This window comes from Ruditapes philippinarum, unplaced genomic scaffold (assembly GCF_026571515.1).
Source record: "Ruditapes philippinarum isolate M1 unplaced genomic scaffold, ASM2657151v2 ctg5720_1_1_1_1, whole genome shotgun sequence".
NCBI classification, from domain to species: Eukaryota; Metazoa; Mollusca; class Bivalvia; order Venerida; family Veneridae; genus Ruditapes; species Ruditapes philippinarum.
In genome coordinates this window covers 1-12,419 of record NW_026854890.1, presented here as the reverse complement: position 1 = coordinate 12,419, position 12,419 = coordinate 1, and the positions used below count along the sequence as shown (strand labels likewise).

Sequence of the window (12,419 nt, the reverse complement as noted above, 5' to 3'; positions counted from 1 at the left end):
AGGTGAACAAATAATGTTAGATTCTATTCACATATTGCAATCGGCACTTTTATTCCACGAAAATTAACAAATAGTGGTCAAGATGAGCAAAGACAGTCATTACTGCGATAGTAATGCAAAAGAAATATGGTGATAAAATGCTGCAAAATCACCGGACATAATATGTAAAATATAACTTGGATCTTGAATATTTTTGTCTTTCTTAAAAGCTCAATATTTATTTTCTTGAATTATTTTGGCTCATCTGGAGGCGCGCAGCTTAAATGATACATATGTTTGAAACAAAATAATAATAAACGTTTTAATAACACTTCATTTTCAAATGGTAAACATAATGAGAAATAAGCTTCTTAAAAGTATAAGCATCATTCTGTTCTCGAATTAGCGACATTCTTCAACAGCCTCTCAATAAATTTACCAACATCATAGATATCGTCGTGGGCATGTCCAATTTTCTTCGCTCTTTTTGTTGACATAGATGGTATTCCCATTATCGTAGCTTTACTTGATATCTGAAAAAAGCACAAATTTAATTCACATTATGCCTAAGTATTAACTCATTTATTATACACTCATTAAATTTGTTTGTTTGTTCAATTGGGTTTTACGTCACACTGACACAGTATAGGTAATATGTCGACATTACATCTTTACTGATGGAGGAAGACCTCAAGTGCCCGTCCGTGCATTATTTTAGGCACGAACGGGTACCTGACTAGAACCACCGACGTTCGGTAAGCTAGCGGGATAGCTTCTTCACATGAAAGAATTCAGAGTTCCTGTCAGGATTCGAATCCAAAGTGGTGAGGGGCAAGTGGTTTGAAGTCAACGACCTTAACCACTCGGCCACGGACGACCAATATATACTTATAAAAATGAAATGTTGAGAAATATTGATGAAATAAATGCGTATTTTAATTTTCCGTATTTTCACCGTAAACAACCACTTTTCCATGCAGTGAAACATATTTTCCGTATTTTCACTGGTATCTTGCTGGACTACGTTTGTCTAAATTAAGTCATACACAAACTTAGAGTGGAAGTTTTTCGAATCTTTAGCACGAAAAGATAATAATTATAGAATAAACAGAAAATCAATTGGTTTGTTTTTCTTTAAATATGGGATTTATTTTCTTCGATCGGTATGAAAACAGATATTTCATGAGTGGCTGATCGTTCTCTATACAGTCAAACGTGTATTAAGCGACCGGGCAAGGGAAACACCAAAAACGGTCGCTTAATGAAACGGTCTCTTAAGACAGTCAGCATGATATATAAGTCAAAATTTATAAATGACATCTTTTTTATTCGTTGGGATTGTTTTTCAACTTCATTTTTATATAAATGTTGAATAATAAGTACGCTCCGATAATCTAAACGGATGCAAATGTAAAAATAACGTTCTGATATTTATTGACAAAACAGTTTTGATCCATTACGTACATGTTTGACATTTTTTCCAGAATTTTTTAACTTCTCCTTTGTTTTTCCTTGTCTCCAACACGAAAACCCTATTAGTGAGGATGTTTTCGTTTGTGCATTTTTTCATTTGAAATAAACAAACTACATCTATTTGTTACGATTAATTTAATGGCTGATCAAGTTCAAGGTCAATTCAATCCAGTCTAAATGTCAACAAGCGAAGCGTATACACCATCTCAGTATGGGCGGAGCGTTGCATTGTTTATCCGATATTATTGGATAATACAAGTCACGCGTATACTTAACTTCATTTGCATACGCTAAAACGGTATGGAAAATAGAGTTTTTCACACGTTTATTGTTGTGTTTTGATTGCTGACACTTGTGACATAACGAGGTGGCGTTCTCTAAAAACACAATTACTTGACAGATAAAAATGGTCGTTTAATGAAAAGATTGATGTCAATTAGGTGACTAATTAGCGGTCGCTGGTCGCGTTGAGCAAAAGTCGCTTAATACATTAAAGATATAGAGAGAAAATGATCGGGGGGAATTTAAAGTGGTCGTTTAAGACAAAAGTCGCTTAATACACGTGGTCGCATGGGCAAGTTAGACTGTATATTTCATTTGATAACTTACCTAATGAATTGCTATAGGATCATACAATTAACGGAATTTCGTTATAATTATTCTTACAAATATAAGTATGTTCCAACCATGGTTATGATAGTTATTGTTAAAAATATTTCAAATGACGCCTTTCCAAGAGATTAACAGGATAAACAATGGAATTACGTTATAGTTATTCTTACAAATATTAGTATGTTCCATGATGCTAGTATTTATAAAAGACGCATTTCCAAGAGTTGGATCTGTCTTTAATGATATTACGCTAAATCATGTTTGATTGCATGTTTAAGCATTTGGAAATGATTGTCATCTAAACAGATACATGTAATAAGTGCTGCATTAATTACATTTTATACCTGACCCTAATTTTCCCCCGATTAATGGACCGAAAGTGTACAGAAGGGAGAAAATGATAATGATTCTCCCGCCCTTTTTATGCTATATAATGACAATTTTTTATCGAGGGCAAGAGTTGTTTAATTTAGGCCATTGCAACAATATGTTCTTGGATTACACTATATTATATTTAGATAAAAAGACGTTGTGAAAATTAAATAATAAAAGTAACAAATGGGTTTAGTTTTACTTCTAAACATTTGTAGCTGTGACAAATAAAATTGTGAAAAAGAGAATTATCTGCTCCAATAACTATATAGGGGCTTTACGCTTGTCTTTAGACTATCTATCATAACAGTTATTATCATTTATCCTGTCACTTGTATCAATTTCGGCCCGATAACAAGGTGCCGTATATTTTTACTGATCTACGACACTTGATCACGTGGTATGCATGTTTGCCGGACTACTTTTCAAGAAAAAAATTAAAAATTGTCAAATCTTCTATGTGTAGAATAACGAATTTTGGAAACCTTGATAAAGGTTTGTTTGTTTATTTAATTCACTCTATAATTTTTCAAGTGAAATAAAAATATGTAAAGTGAAATAAATGTTAAAACTTAACTCTTATGCGACATTAAAATAGCGTACTTGATTTGATTGTTTTGCATGTGCTGTTTGGTGCTACATTGTGACGTCACGTAAACAATACTTAAAACGTCTGTACTGCGTTAACGACTGAATAAAAGATATTGGTGTTCGAATTCATTTTCTTAGTTAGACAATTTTCTTTCATTCTAGATAGTTTTCACAACAAAATTCGACAAAAAAATGTTTTTATTTATCACATTTTTCAATCAAAATGGCGCCCTCAATATGAAAATACACATTGAGATAATAAGAACGGCGAGTTTATTGTTGTAGAATAATGCACGCTTCGCGCCTTCTTTGTTTATATAGAAACATTTCCGATAGTGTGATTAAAGGTAGTTTGCCTAATAAATTCTTTTAAAAAACGGAAAAAGGATAAATAGAATAATAGGTTGGTGCCGTGGATGGAGAAAAGTTATCTGGCTCTGCTTCGGAATTTATTGGGTTCGCCTTCGGCTCACCAATAAATTCCTCCGCCTCGCCAGATAAACTTTCTCCATCCACGACACCAACCTATTTTCTCTATTTATGACAAAGTCGGACGCTTTCTTTTAGACTTTGAATACAATCTCTGATGTTCCTTTGTGAAGATGACACAATATTTTCCCGTAACTTATTAGAACAATCATTCGTCTGAAATAAGTGTTTTAATGTAATTTTTGTTGATATAACGACATGTTTCGATTCTTTTTATAGAAATGGATTAACATTAAATCTTGAAAAAAGTGATCACTCTTGAGTATTAATCACAACAAAATTACAAGAAAATTGCAGAACATTCATTGAGTATGTACATGAGGGGTACTAGTAGTGAATAAGTGCAACATCTCTCATGTCCCGTAGCACCGGCTTGAGAGGTACTCAAAATTCAATTCAATTCTCTACTCTTAATTGTGTTGTTTACGATAAGAGTTTAAAAAAAGGTATTTTAGATGCCGTTAAGCAATAATGTGCGCATTTTTACGCCATACAACAAACCAACCTTTATTATTAAAAAATCTCAATAGGAAATTTAAATATATTAATAGTTAGATTTTTAAAAATAGATATTTTTTTGCAAATTTCGAAAGAACGGTCTACCTGTAAGAAACTTAAACAAGCATATATGGTAGTATTTATATCCCCTGGTCTCTGCAGTTATTATTCAAACGTTGAAGATGAATACCATTAATAAGTATATGAAGATTTTGTTTTCAGTTTTTAATTAAATGTCCATATTGTGCTGCCTTTGTTCAAGAAATTAATCTGATTTGTAGAACAATAATAGCGAATCTTGATCTACGAGAGTTTCTTCATGCATGCTATTTTGTTTAAAATCATAAAATATATCAAACTCGAAACTGTATATTTAGTTATCTAGAATCATGCTTTAAAAGAGTATAATAAAACATAATTTTAATAAAAGAAAACAAGAAAGGCAACTTATGTCGAAGAGCATTCAAATCAACATCGATTTTAATTACAAAAATCTGGAAACAAAGTAATCCCTCAGAAGCATTAATCACAACAAAATTACAAGATAATTGCAGACTCGGTTTGATTGATTCTGTACATGAGGGATAATGAATATGTGCAGCATCCCTCACGTTTCCAAGCACCGGCTTGAGCGGTACTCAGTTCTCAACACTAAATAGTGCTGGCATCAATAATCCCGAAGGACAAAAATATATAACAATACTGAAGTGAATTACGGGGAAACTTTTTACATTTATCACAACAAAATTACAAGAGAATTGCACACTCGGTTTGATTGAATCTGTACATGAGGGATAATGAATACGTGCAACATTCCTCACGCCCCATATCACCGGCTTTAGCGGTACAGCCACACAGAAATTTAATTCTTCATATACAGATTCCCTAACATTATAAGGTAAATCATGCAAAACAAAACATGACAAGCAATGAACCAATTCCACTTCTACCGCATTAAATACATGTACTTAATATATTTCAACCAAAGCAGCAAATGGTTGTTGTTGTTGTTTTTTCTTTGATATTTTTTGTATGAATGTACAATTTAAAAATAATGCCACTTTTTTTACCTTTGAATCGGAGTTGAGTTGCACAACAATGTTTTCTGCAGTGATTTGCCCGTCGAAAACAAGTCCGTTCTTATGAACTATATCTGTGTAACTGATAACATTATGGATAATGTATGCGATTTCAAAGGCTGAGAAAGATTTCTTTTGCAAAACCTCCTCCAGGATGTAGGCTCTACTAGAACGGAGAATCTTCTGTATAAAGTAAGGTAGAACGTCCATAATTACTTTTCCACAATCTGAAGATTTAAATATAGCAGAAGGGATTAATAATACGCATATAAAATGAGATATATCGACATTACGTATAATATATTGATAATTAATTCAGTATCAATGGTTAATAAAATTGTCAGAGAAAATTTTAATACTGCAAATCATTCTTATCTGCAGAACACTAATTTTTGTGGTTTTCGAGGAGACGTCAATCCAGGAATTTAAGATTAAACGACGTTTTATTTCGTCAGCTGTAACATTTTTTTGTGTCACATCATTTACATCAAACCATTAAGAAAAATAAACAGTCCGCAAATTTAAGTAACCTCAAAAATGTTCTTTAAGAAAAAACGACGATATTACGTGAATTCACAGCAACATTGTTTTTGTTTTAATCGGATTTATTCCAACTGGTTTAGCCAAGTATGGGTATTTCAAACATTTCTTAAACGGATATGTAAGAAAATAGTTTACACTGCATAATATTCGAAATGTTACTCAAAATAATTATAAAGCAATGTGTACCTTCCGCATCATTGGAAACAATCGTTGAGTAGGCAATGTTCTATTGAATAGAATAGAAAAAATACAATTTTAGTGAAAGAAAATTTATATTTGTAATTACTTACTTTTACGATCAATATTTCATTAAAAAAGCAACAATAAAGATGAACGTATTGCTCATTTGTTTGAAGACTCCTTTTGCTCCAAAAATACTTTATTTTTGGAATACTGTTATATTTTTCATTTTTCATTGACACTCATTGACTAATAACCTGAATCATGCTTTGCTTCCATTGCTTCTTACAATTAGAAACAGTAATGGCGATTGAATAAAATTAAAGATACTATTATAATAACATCATTTCCGCTTTCAAACCATTATTAGAATGTTGATAATAAGGTAAAAAGTACTATAGTTGTTTCTGAGATATAACGTGTATTTTAGGAAGCATATATCAATACTTGATACATTAAAAGATCCCATTGAACGCACAGTGCAAACTATAAGTAGCGTGATTTATAATCACTCAACTTTATTACATATCCAATTATATGTTCGAAAGAGCTTTCTGAACATATTCTGATTCATGAAAAAGAATTATCGAAACAGTTTGACTTTTTTTTAATTACACAATTACTGTATATCACTGTTATGACATTGTTTTATGAATGTACGTGATGCATATTTATAAACAATTAAAAAACGATTAGTTTAAAAAATATCAAAAAAAAATTATAGTCCCTTACTAAACTAGAACTGTGTCCAAAGGACACGGATGTCCCCACTGACAACATTTATATGGTATATAGTGAAAAAATCAACAAAGGGCCATAATTCTGTTAAATTTGGTCGCAGCATAAATTCCTTCCTTTTCTGCCATCTAAACATTAAGGTTGTTCATTCCTGGAAGTTTAAGCAAAATCTGCCATCCGGTTTAAGAGGAGCTGCGTTCACAAAATTTCTATATAGTACGAGGGTTGTTCGGGAAATTCTGAGAATTTTGTCATATCTCCTATATTTTTTGTTTCTAAGACGTAATATTTTGCACATACTAAGATTAGCATATCACGGAACTATTCCTAAAATTGAATAGAATCAGACAACAATAGCCGGAAATAGCAGTAACCATAGCAACACTATAACGCCGCACCGGAGCAGTCCGACTCTAAAGAAAGGTATAACGGTCTAAACTAATAATATTTCGTAATTTTGATAACGTAAAAAATGTGCGAAAACGCTGGTCAGCAGCGGAACGTCATGACGCCATATCCTGAAAATATCATACCGTTATTTAAATTCTCAACGGATCAACATTGTTTTAAAGTTGTTGCCCAGAGCCACTGAGTAAACAACATGACGTCGATAGGTGACGTTGAATTGCGAAGCATCGTGAAATTTTGTGTTGCGCTGGAAAAGTCTTCCACAGAAACAATGAAAATGATCAATTCTACAGGAAAATACAAGAAATGCAGTCCGACTATAGTGTATAGATGGCATGCTCGTTTTAAAGAAGGAAGAAACTCGATCGAAGACGATCGTAGATGCGGTCGGCAGTCTGTTGTTGCATGTTCAATTAAGGACTCGGTAAAAGACATGATAAATTGCGACAGAAGAACGACAGTTAGAGCTATTGCAGATGAACTTTGCGTATCAGTTTCTACTGTACACGGAATACTTACAAAAGAGCTCGTGGATCAGCCGACACAGGAAATGCATCGAAATTGCAGGTGACTACGTTGAAAAGGTGCGACGATCGATGGACTTTAAGGTCGCATAACGTTGCAAATGACGTCGGCGTGCTCCGGGTGTTTGTTATATGGTTATTTACAATTTTTATTATGTTTTAGTTTCTGTGTGTATGATGATGATATTTTCAGATACTGTACAGTATATATTGAAATAAATGCGTATATATTTATATTTACGCTAACCCGACTACAACGTGTGCTATAAAACAATTCTCAGAACTTCCCGAACAACCCTCGTATATAGTGAAAAAATCAACAAAGGGCCATAATTTTGTTAAATTTGGTCGCAGCAAAAATTCCTTTCTTCACTACCATCTACACATTAAGGTTGTTCATCCCTGGAAGTTTAAGCAAAATCTGCCATCCGTTTTAAGAGGAGTTGTGTTCACAAAATTTCTATATGGTATATAGTGAAAAAATCAACAAAGGGCCATAATTCTGTTAAATTTGGTCGCAGCAAAATTCCTTCCTTTTCTGCCATCTACACATAAAGGTTGTTCATTCCTGGAAGTTTAAGCAAAATCTGCCATCCGGTTTAAGAGGAGTTGCGTTCACAAAATTTCTATATAGTATATAGTGAAAAAATCAACAAAGGGCCATAATTTTGTTAAATTTGGTCGCAGCATAAATTCCTTTCTTCACTACCATTTACACATTAAGGTTGTTCATCCCTTGAAGTTTAAGCAAATCTGCCATCTGATTTAAGAGGAGTTGTGTTCACAAAATTTCTATATGGTATATAGTGAACAAATCAACAAAGGGCCATAATTCTGTTAAATTTGGTCGCAGCAAAAATTCCTTCCTTTACTACCATTTACACATTAAGGTTGTTCATCCCTGGAAGTTTAACAAAATCTGCCATCCGGTTTAAGAGGAGTTGCGTTCACAAAATTTCTACATAGTATATAGTGAAACAATCAACAAAGGGCTATAATTCTGTTAAATTTGGTCGCAGCGAAAATTCCTTCCTTAATTACTATCTACACATTGAGGTTGTTCATCCCTGAAAGTTTAAGCAAAATCTGCCATCCGGTTTAAGAGGAGTTGCGTTCACAAGATTTCGGGACGTGCGGACAGACGAACGGACAGACGTACATACGGACGGACGGACAAGTGCAACGCTATATGCTCCCACTCTGTGGGGGCATAAAGAGAAAAGAGAAAACAAGTGCAACATGTGTACGTGATTTCCTCTTTACCTTTCTGGAGATAATAGCAGAGAATGTGTACATGAATGGATTCAACGCCGAGTTAATAGGCAGAATAAGAACCGCTGTCCAAGCATACATCTCTCCGGGAATAACGTGCCCTGATAAAGCCAGAAAACCTGCAGATAAATAATTATTCAAGCATAACATGATGGAGGCGGTAAATCATGACAATAAGATCAGTTGTCCTTATTTGTATTTGTCATTTTACATACATATCAGATTACCTCAACATCAAGTCATTTGTTTCTTTAGTAAAATGCTCTTTAGCGTTGTGTTCATAAAACATTTGAAACATTATTATTAAGTAAGACCAGCGAAAACAACACGTAAGAATTATTTAAGATTGAATTTAAGATTCATAGACAGGGAGCAAGGTTATTTAGTTACTTGTCCAACTCACCCATAAATCCAATAGGAAACCAACAGATGAAGTCGGTTCCGACAATCAGAAGAAGATTTCTTGCCACCGTTAACTCGTTGTTGCGGGTCATGTTTAAACGTTTCTTCGACATATTATGTTTGCGAACCTCTGCGTAGATAAGCAGCTGACCCGCGGAGATAAGTGTAAAGGTGATCATATTGAATCCAATGAAAACAATAACGGAATAAAGCCATCCTGGTGGTCTGTCACGTGTAAGCGGCAATGCAAGACATACGCCAGATTTGCTGTAGAACTTATTATGAAAATGGTCGGTATGTAAGACAGGAACAAGCGCAATAAGAACAGCTAAAGACCATGCGGCTGCTGCAGATGCTGTAGATGTTAACGTTGAGAAACGGTACTGTCCAAAGGGAAATTTTATAACAAGAACTCTATCTATTGTTATGAGACACATGAAAAGTACGCTCGCTTCTGATGATATTGTTGCTATAACTCCGGCAAAATGACACCAAGCACTATTCCTCCAGTATTCGTCTACCTCAATATACCTATGTGGGAAGACATAAGTAAAATTCCATTTAAGTACGTGAAAAGAGCTAAATTGTTGCAACCGTTCACTTAAAGAAACACATCTTTAAATGTATGTTTAAAAAAGAACGTTTTATTCAAATGAACCTATCATTCAAATAATATTTGAGACGGCAAAAATAACAATAACTGTTCATGAATAAAAAATTGTCAACAAAAGTTTTTATTATTCAAATTATCTTTGCTCTGATATTCAAGTTTCTTTTACGACGAATACCATGATTTTAGATGTTAATGCTCAAAATAAAAAACTTTCATATGTTACTAAAATAGAATGATATTTCCGTATAATAAAATAAGATAAAGAAAAATACTAGAGCGTTTACTCATTTGAAAAAAAAGCTCAACTATATCTATGAACACGTTTTAATGAATGCTTATTGATAATTTGTTGATCTCTTTCGAAGATGAATATTCACGTGTGACCTAGCTCGATTATGCATGTCAATGATGGTGTGAACCTGTTGGTCAAGATTCAACAAGTTTAAGCCTTGTTCCGATGGACTTTCGAGCCAAGTTTTTTTTTTAAAAAAAGTCATTTCATGGGTTTTCTAAACTATAGTGCGGACACGGTGAAATTGGTTTTAACATACAACCTACAGACATCGAGTCGGCACAGATGATATCCGAATAGATTATGCACATTGCCTTTCTACGGTTGACATTTCAACCAAGTTTGAAGAAACTTCTTGAAGGTACACATGAATATAAAATTTAAAATGCAGACAACAACTTACCTGTCCATGAACAATTTATCTGCCGTAGCAATGATAAGCATGTAAATGCCCATTAGCAAATCAGAAACTGCCAGATTTGTGACAAATATTCCATATCCAAGTTTCAGCCTATTTCTGTCGTAGATTAGCTTATAAACTATAGACAACACATTACCAGTGAGAGCCAACAACCCTATTGTCCACATTAATCCTTGTAGCGTAGTGTTTCTCATCAGGTGTGTACATGATGAAAATTCATCTTTATATGGTAAGCAGTTTTCTTCATTCAAGTACCCAGGTCGAATACAACAAAATTTGTAAGCAGAAGTGACGAGCTTTTTGACTGCAGTCACACCGTCAAACATTCTTTTCGAAAAAATAGACACTGGATTATTTTCAATATTGATACTTTGACAAATCAATCCAGTAAACGTTAGGTCGGCAATAGCTTTTATTCCATTTGATGCTAAATCAAGATTTTCAAGATTTAATCCTGCAAATGTTCTTGCGTCTAAACGTTCAATATTGGCATTGTTTATAGAAAGTGACTTGATTTTCAGACCGTTGAAAGCTCCAGGTTCTAAAACTCTTAACATTTTGTTTCCAGACATGTAAAGCTCTTTTAAATTACGCAAATGAATGAATGTATCGCGGGATAGCCTTATGATTTTATTATAGCTAATATCCAATTTCAATAAACTGGTAAATTGTTGAAATGACGATTCAGATATTTCACTTATACCACATCTTGAAATGTTAAATGAAATTAGTAGCGCTAAATGTTTGATGTCCCGATTCGTTAGAATATTCGCTCCAAGTTTTGTTGTGTTACTTAGGTCTAAAATACGAGTGGCGGCCGGGATTCGGATTGTCTGATTATTTGTATGAACGTCAGTACATATCATGATACCAGGTTTGCAAACACATATTTCAGGGCATTTGAACTCACATAGCTCCTCGTCGTCACCATATTGGCAATGATGTTTACCATCACAAACTTGTTCTTGTGGAATACATACCATACTAAGACTGCATCGATACCTATCTTTACAATGAACAGGTTGACCTAAACAGAAATGATCTAAATTACTTTTTTATTATTCAAATATGTTTTCATCATATGTTTTGATCATAAAATGTAACTGTTCATGATAAGGAATATTAGGTGTTCCATTTGTAAACTATCAATACATATTACAGCTACTAAGAATTATGTGTTCAAAGCGTATGAAAGATTTTATAGTAACTGTTTATTTGGTTATAGTCAGCTAAAAAAATAAAATATCTTACAAACCTTTGCAAATACTTGGAAACAAGGTTGCTCCCAGGGTGCCAAGAATATTTATGTCTCTTATTGTCAATTGAGTTACGTCATTGACAATGTTCACGTTATATGCAGTGTGTCCTACGACGACAATGCGGTATTTCAAAGGTTGTCCTGAAGTATTTGACAATCCAAATAGATTGAATGTGTATTCTTCACTTTCTGTGTAGTCAGCAACATCTGTTAACCAGATAATGGATGCATGGTCTGTATCTTTCAGTCCAAGAAAAGTATCGGTTGCCTCATTATCAATTCTTTCAAACACTTGACTTGGGTGTTCACTTTTGCTTTTGATAGTCGAACTTTCAAAATAATACTTATTGTTATATTTCTGATCCCGTGATAAGCGAACTTGTAACGTTTTGACAGTTCTGTATTTGGAGTAAAGTGTTCCACCAAGTCTCGTAGCAGTTTGAAAGAGCATATTAGCGCGATTGTATGGTAACAAATCAGAACTTTCAGTGATAATCACAACTTCTCTCTTAATATTGCCTTCGCATTCTAAAAGAAAAAGAGCATTATATGGATATATCCAATGTATTTCAAAAGTCTTTTTGAAATTTATGTACTTAATATAGATTTGTGCAAAGAAAGGCAGAAAAATCACCTGCGTTGATTGGCTAATGGTGGGCTCTACCTTTTTTACGC

General features: G+C 33.6%; 1 protein-coding gene across 1 annotated transcript; it reads right to left on the bottom strand.

The window, feature by feature from the left end:
- Nucleotides 1-300: 300 nt before the first annotated feature.
- LOC132741427 (G-protein coupled receptor GRL101-like) lies at nt 301-12,413 on the bottom strand. Its single transcript, XM_060729581.1, has 7 exons — nt 11,742-12,413; nt 10,469-11,513; nt 9,162-9,691; nt 8,750-8,877; nt 5,823-5,862; nt 5,085-5,320; nt 301-512 (listed from the first exon to the last, which is right to left on the bottom strand). Exons 1-7 carry the CDS (start codon nt 12,193-12,195, stop codon nt 366-368), a joined length of 2,580 nt encoding a protein of 859 aa, XP_060585564.1. The 5' UTR covers nt 12,196-12,413; the 3' UTR covers nt 301-365.
- Nucleotides 12,414-12,419: the final 6 nt, after the last annotated feature.

Bases quoted from the DNA above. Each gene is read 5' to 3' on its own strand.
- LOC132741427 (XM_060729581.1), bottom strand. From the start codon at position 12,195: ATGCTCTTTCAAACTGCTACGAGACTTGGTGGAACACTTTACTCCAAA. The intron at 8,878-9,161 runs GTGAGTTGGACA...ATTTATCTGCAG, and splicing joins GTTTCCTATTGGATTTATGG to GTTTTCTGGCTTTATCAGGG. The intron at 5,321-5,822 runs GTACACATTGCT...TTAAATCTTCAG, and splicing joins TGTTTCCAATGATGCGGAAG to ATTGTGGAAAAGTAATTATG.